Source organism: Cupressus sempervirens, chromosome 4 (genome assembly GCF_028749045.1).
Source record: "Cupressus sempervirens isolate cs-2001-9-10 chromosome 4, ASM2874904v1, whole genome shotgun sequence".
NCBI classification, from domain to species: domain Eukaryota; kingdom Viridiplantae; phylum Streptophyta; class Pinopsida; order Cupressales; family Cupressaceae; genus Cupressus; species Cupressus sempervirens.
Genome location: NC_143121.1, coordinates 314425647 through 314432166, shown reverse-complemented (window position 1 = coordinate 314432166; position 6520 = coordinate 314425647). Strand labels below are relative to the sequence as shown.

General features: G+C 37.5%; 1 protein-coding gene across 2 annotated transcripts; it reads left to right on the top strand.

Annotated features, from left to right (window-relative positions):
* The first annotated feature begins 209 nt into the window (after positions 1-209).
* On the top strand, positions 210-2536 carry LOC149561272 (cytochrome P450 716B1-like). 2 transcript variants are annotated; one of them, XM_089825051.1, is made up of 3 exons: positions 210-1262; positions 1998-2092; positions 2184-2536. In XM_089825051.1, the coding sequence occupies exons 1-3, from the start codon at positions 236-238 to the stop codon at positions 2475-2477; spliced, it is 1416 nt and encodes a 471-aa protein (XP_089681177.1). In that variant the 5' UTR covers positions 210-235; the 3' UTR covers positions 2478-2536. The 2 variants fall into 2 exon arrangements, with proteins under 2 accessions (XP_089681177.1, XP_089681176.1); XM_089825050.1 differs by having other exon boundaries at positions 1905-2092.
* Positions 2537-6520: the final 3984 nt, after the last annotated feature.

Genomic DNA, 6520 nt, shown 5'->3' with positions numbered 1-6520 from the left:
TGGTCTGTGCTGACCATATCTAAGATAATTAATTTATTTCAACACATCCGACGTCTGTTTTGGAGTTCAGTCCCAACACGTATCATTATATAATTCATTGCATGGCATCTACTCATGTGGAGCCGGCCGTACTCAATTATATCTTCCAATAGCCTGACCACAAACTCCAATGATCCATATAAACACTCTTGTTGTAGACTGTAAATTCTACAGAACTGCAGTTTTCTCATAGAAGATGCTTTTGCTATGGACTCCATACAACGGCAGCTGGATCTCCATGGGAGCAGCTGCAACGGTTGCCTTTATCGTTGCTGGCATAGCATATGCATGTGTCATTTTCTATGCTCCAATTCTCTGGGCGGCCATTAGACTCAAGCCTAGAAGAAACATGCCTCCCTTACCTCCCGGAAAGATTGGGTTCCCTTATTTGGGAGAATCCCTCGACTATCTGAGGTCATGGGGAAACCTGCTCGATCTGGACGTCTGGTACGAAACCAGGTACGTTAAGCACGGGAGGATTTTCACAACCCATATTCTGGGCAGCCCCACTGTTGTCATGTTGGGCGCGCAGGCGAACAAATTCGTTCTGATCAACGAAAACAAGCTGTTCAGAAACAGCTGGCCCAAATCCCTCAGAGTTCTGATCGGAGAGAACGCCATGGCTACTTCCCAGGGCGCTGACCACAAAAGGATGCGTCGGATCATACACTCCACGCTCGGGATTGAAACCCTTAAAAAGTCCGTTGCTAGGTTTGAAAGGCTCGTGCTGCACCATCTGAACTCTGACTGGAGTCCTGGCCACGTCATCCACGCCCATAGGAAATTGAGGGAAATGGCCTTGTGTGTGGCGGCAGAGTGTTTCATGGGGTTAAAAGCTGGGGAAGAAGAGCTGGAGAGCTTTAGGCGGCATTTCAACGATTTCAACGAGGGGCTACTTTCTCACCCTCTCGATCTTCCCTGGACCACCTTTGGCAAGGCCAAGCGCGCTCGTGCCGCCATTGTTGCTCAATTTGCTCGGCAGATCCGTCTACGTAAAGCCTCCTCGAGCAAAATTGGAGAAAATGATGAGGAGAACTTTCTGGACATGGCTTTGAGGATGCAAATTAAGGTGGAGGGAAGCGAGTGTTGCTTGAGCGACGAGGAGATTGCAGACAACTTGATGGGTTTTTTCACTGGAGGTTATGATACCACTGCCTCCGCTTTGGCCACCATTCTCAAGCACCTCTCCCTCTGCCCACACGTCTTACAACGCCTTCGCAAAGGTACTACTTTCTGGTTATCTTTCCTACAGAGTAGGAAATCAAATGTTTTTCTCAGATGTTAAAAATATAGTTAGCTTTTTCTCAATTTTGTTATGTTCCCCATTATCATAAAGAACAAATACCGAACGTTTGTATTTTAGATTTTTCAAATTTTAATGAAACATGTATTTTGTCTAGAAGATAGCTTAGTCTCAAATTTTATATACAATTTAATCTAAAATTAAGGATTGATTTCTTTATGTGACTGTTTAGTTGCTACCATGTTAATCAATAGGTGAAATTAAAATGAACTCTACAAGGATTAAGAGATTAGCTCTTGTTGAGTCAAAGCTCCCCACTAATTTTGATACTTCTCAGTCCATATGAAGGATTGATCTCTTTATGTGACTGTTTAGTTGTTACCATGTTGATGAATTGGTGAAATTAAAACAAATTCTACAATGATTAACATATTAGCTCTTGTTATGTCAAAGCTCCACACTAATTTGACACCTATCAGTCCATAAATATTAGTATTTTAAAAAAAACTTTACACTGAATTGTAGAAATCTGAGAGTATGAATATGAAATCAAATTATAGATTATGCGAAACTTCACTAATATAAGACCTTGTATCCATTGTAATATATTGAGGCAATCCAGACTGTGAAAGGCTGAGAGATAGCAAGAAAGTAGGAGAACCTCTTACTTGGAATGAGATTAAAGGTGTAGACTATTTGAAAAATGTGATATCAGAAGGACTGCGTCTTGTGCCCCCTGTAATTGGGGGATTCAAGCAAGCCAAAGTAGACATTGTCTATGGTGGTTATACAATTCCAAAGGGGTGGAAGGTGTGTATTGATTTATTTATATATTTTATTTGTAATAGAGATTATACCTAACTCTTTTAAATTAAAGAATTTCAATATTGATGACTTGCAGGTTCATTATTCTATCAGACAAACCAGTAACACAGAGGAGTACTTTGACAGTCCGAAAGAGTTTTCTCCAGAACGTTTCAATGAGCGACATGAACCATTTTCCAACATCCCTTTTGGACAGGGAAATCGAATATGCCCTGGGAATGAATTTGCAAAGATAGAAATGGAAATATTTATGTACCATTTTGTGTTGAGATATGACTGGGATTTGATGGAGCCTGATGAACCAATTAGCATCTCATTCAATCCTCAACCAAAACGTGGTTTGCCTTTGAAGCTTAAACCAGTGGCATAAACAAATTGATGTGTATAGGTGAAGATAAGTACATAGACAAAATAAAATGGCTATTTATATATTGTTCTCATTCCACTTTATTTATAATGTTCTTGTCTTTGAATAAGACTTTTGATAGGAACTATATTTTTAACATAGATGTAATGAATTATCTTATAGTAAATTATAGTCTATTCAAGATGTCTTATTTTCAATTATGTCATGCTTTATTTGGAGTATGTTATGGTTTATAATTGATTATATTTCTATAGCAAACTTTACACCTTTTAAGATAGAGATGAAATGGTGTTGCATTTAAGACTATATATATATATATATATATATATATATTTTAAGACAATGTATGGTGTCCTATAGAAGAGTTAGAAATGTAATTAACATTATAGTTCTTTTTGTCTTTGTTTTAGAAAAAAAATTGCACTAGTATCCATCTTTATTATTTACTTCAAAGATTTATTCATATATGGCTTCGAGATATTTGAATTCTCTCTTCTATCACTCTTTTTTATTTGTGAGGAAATGTGGATATTGTAAAGTTTATATTAGATATTCTAAATTAGTTTATTCTTGTACCATACTTACTTGAGTCCCAATCCTTGTGTTCATATATCCTACTTACTTGAATTCCAAAAAAATAATTTAAAATATATACTTCAAAACATGTCATATCCATGGTCATCTCCTTTCATTTTCCTAAGTTTATCTTTTATGTTTGAACACAAAAAATGCTATTAAATAAAATAATATAAATAAATAAATATGCAGATTAAGGATCATAATTAGATTACTTGTCATCTTAAAATGAGTTGTTGACAAGCCCCTTTGTGCATGTCTCTTTACTTGCATACTTTTTAGCATTCCCTGGCTTAGGATTATGTGCATACTGCATTTGTTGCATGAAATTTAGATCGTATTATAAAATGGCTCAACCACTCTTAGCATAAATACTAATTTTTTGGCTGAAGTATTGCTCGCTGATGTAAATGGGTCATCGTTCAAGAAAGAATCCCTAGGAATTCATTCCCAAGATCTTCCACAATGTAAGCCTTATAACATAAATATCGTATCACAGGTTTCTAACTTTGATCAAGCTGGTGAATAGTTTGAAAATCATACATTTATTCTTTTTTTTTTTTGTATATTGCACTGCATATATTTTCAAAAAAAATTGCCCCTCTGGTGCTTGTTTGAAAATCAGGTCCCTCATTTCAAGTTTAGACATTAAAAATTAAAAATTAAAAAAGTTCTATTGTTAAAAACCCATCAAATTTTTCATTCAGGCTTTGTACATTCAAATTTTAGAAATAAAATTAATAAAAATTAATTTTTCCATTTTCAAATTTTTTGCCCTCCCAATCTGGTCAACCCTTTGTTGACCACCTAGGTGCCACTTGGATGCCTCCTATTGGCCAGCTCATCCCACCTCATTCTGGCCAGTCAGTGGTTTTCTGTACACCTTACCATCTGTCACGTTAATGTGCATTGCAGGCTTAACCCCAGGTTCCACTTTATCTACCGTGACCGGGCAAATTCAGGCTTATCCCACTTTCAGAGCCCTTCGAGCTGAACCACGATTAACTCATGAAAAACCATGAAATCGGGCCTTCCGTACCATCGGGGGCTTACTCCTGACTCTAGTATTTATTGCTGTGGAGCCGCGATCGACAGTTATCTTAACAGTTTGCTACCCTCGCGCGGTTAAGATCCGACTGCATGGCTTCCTTTGTGATTGTAGACTAGGCGCCACGTGCCACCTATTGATGTCATCCTCTTTGCACTTTGGTCAAAATTTGGTTTTCATCATGTACAGTTGGCGCCGACCATGAGCCCCACGCGGGCACATGCTGCTTCCAAAAGCAGTGGTGCCTTTAAGACATTTCATATCGTCTGTTGGTATATTTAAAAAGCTAAAATACCTTCTACAACATGAATACGAGACTAAAGGTTTTTAGTATTTCTCTCATGCGAATTTCTTCATAATCACAGATTGGCTCATGCATTCCTCTGTATACATCATAAATGTCTTCTCCTCTACAGATTCACTTTGCCCAGTCACCAAGAAATGGAGGCACCTCATCCTATATCCACCACTCCAAATCCTTAGAAGGCAACGGAATTAGAATTAAATTTCCTCAACTCTGCTCAAGCTAAAAAGGCATAGCGCAGCTTGGCGTCGCTCCTACTTTAAGAGAATATGACTGAAAAAAAATTCACTTTCATTTAAATGGATGGTTCATAGATTTTGCCAGTTGGAGGTGCGCTATAGATAGCCCAGCTTTCACATGCCCATCCCTATTAATGTGCTTCTAGAGAACAACTTGACTTCAAGAAAAGTGGGAGGGTATTACCACTTTACAAAATAGTATACAATTATAAACTTAATCGCAGCAAAAAATTTCATCTTCAATGTTCTGCCCCTACCGTGGATTGCTGTGAAAAAGCCTTGCCAATGAAGATCCCAAGCATCTATTGCCTCTATTAAAATTGGCATCATTATAGCCACGAAGTTTAACTATCAAGACATGGAGCGTGAGAGTGCTGACCTACATCCACTTCATCCCGCCAAAACCAAACCAGTGATAACAACTACAGACCTTCCTTTCTGGTGCAATAATTCCGCATGTCTTAGCTATGTAGTAATGGCTGCTATCTCGGCTGTTACTCGATAGTGGAAACCAACTTTACCTGTACATGGGCATCCCATACCTCCGCCTCATCACTTGTTTTGATCTGTTATTTTCTTTGCCGTGCTTGTTGCATTGAATGCCAGGTTACATACATTCACCTCATGTAAAAGGAAACCCACTGCTTTCTTTCTAACTTGGAAAACCATTTGATTGGTAATTACTAGTTGCATTACAACTTGCCAAGTTAGGAAAGCATGTTATATGGGTATGAGATAAGTTTGACTGGGAAATAGATATCATTGAAAACTCACTCTAATTAGGCCCATGTACTAGCCCACAAATAAATAATCTTCTATGCCAATGCTTAGTCATTTATAAGTTCTGTGCATTTTCTCCCCTTTATTATGTGTATAACCTACATATTCGTTGGATTTTAAAAGACTTCACATACACAAAAAACTTATCAAATCACTACCAAACTTGGGCTTCCTCGCATTTCCTACCTCAACACCTTCTCAATCTGAAGGATTTCCTACCTCAACACCTTGTCAATCTGAAGGATTTGAGTTGGGCCCCTAAAGCGGGTCAGAATGAATTTTTTTTCACCTAAAACACCTGACCTTTCAGACTGATCCACTGAGCTTATCTCACCAATTGAAATCAATTTGCATCATTGACACAACCTTTAAAATTCATTTATTTCCTTTCTAACAAAGTGCCAATTTCATGCCAAGGGGTCCTCTGGTTGGCCTTAAAAATTGACTAAACACCTAATTGAACCTTAAAATGAGACATACCGATTCTTTGTTCCACATTCTCTTAGCCTACAAAATCTCACCTCATGAAAATTACCCAATCAAAAGCTATTGACCACCAAAGTTTCCTTCATGAAACTATCTGCAAACAAACATATCAGAAAATCATAAAATGCATTCAATTTTGGCTTCGAAAATAAATCAAATTCAAATTGACACTCGAAGGCATGAAAACTAGGGCATTAATTTAATGTCATGAGGAGAACAACTATTAGGGCACCCTATTGCACTGTGAAAGGGAGAGAATGGCTAAGAGAACCGTATTTCAATTTCCCTCCCAACCCCTAAATTGAGCGATTCTAGGCAAACCCAAAGATCTCTAACCATGTTGGAATGGAGGGGGAATGAGATCTTTAAGGCACCCTACCATGCTTACTTATTTCATATCTTATATGACTGAAATATACATACAATCAGATTGCTTCTTATTGATGAATATATGATTTACCTATTTGAATAATAGATTTATTTCATGAATTGCATCTGCATTATTTCCTAATTTGACTGCAGGTTTCAGAACAGGCCTAGCACATCTTATTCCAAAATTAAGACGGTATCCCTTACTACATTATATGCTTTGGTTTTTTTATTTTCTGAATTT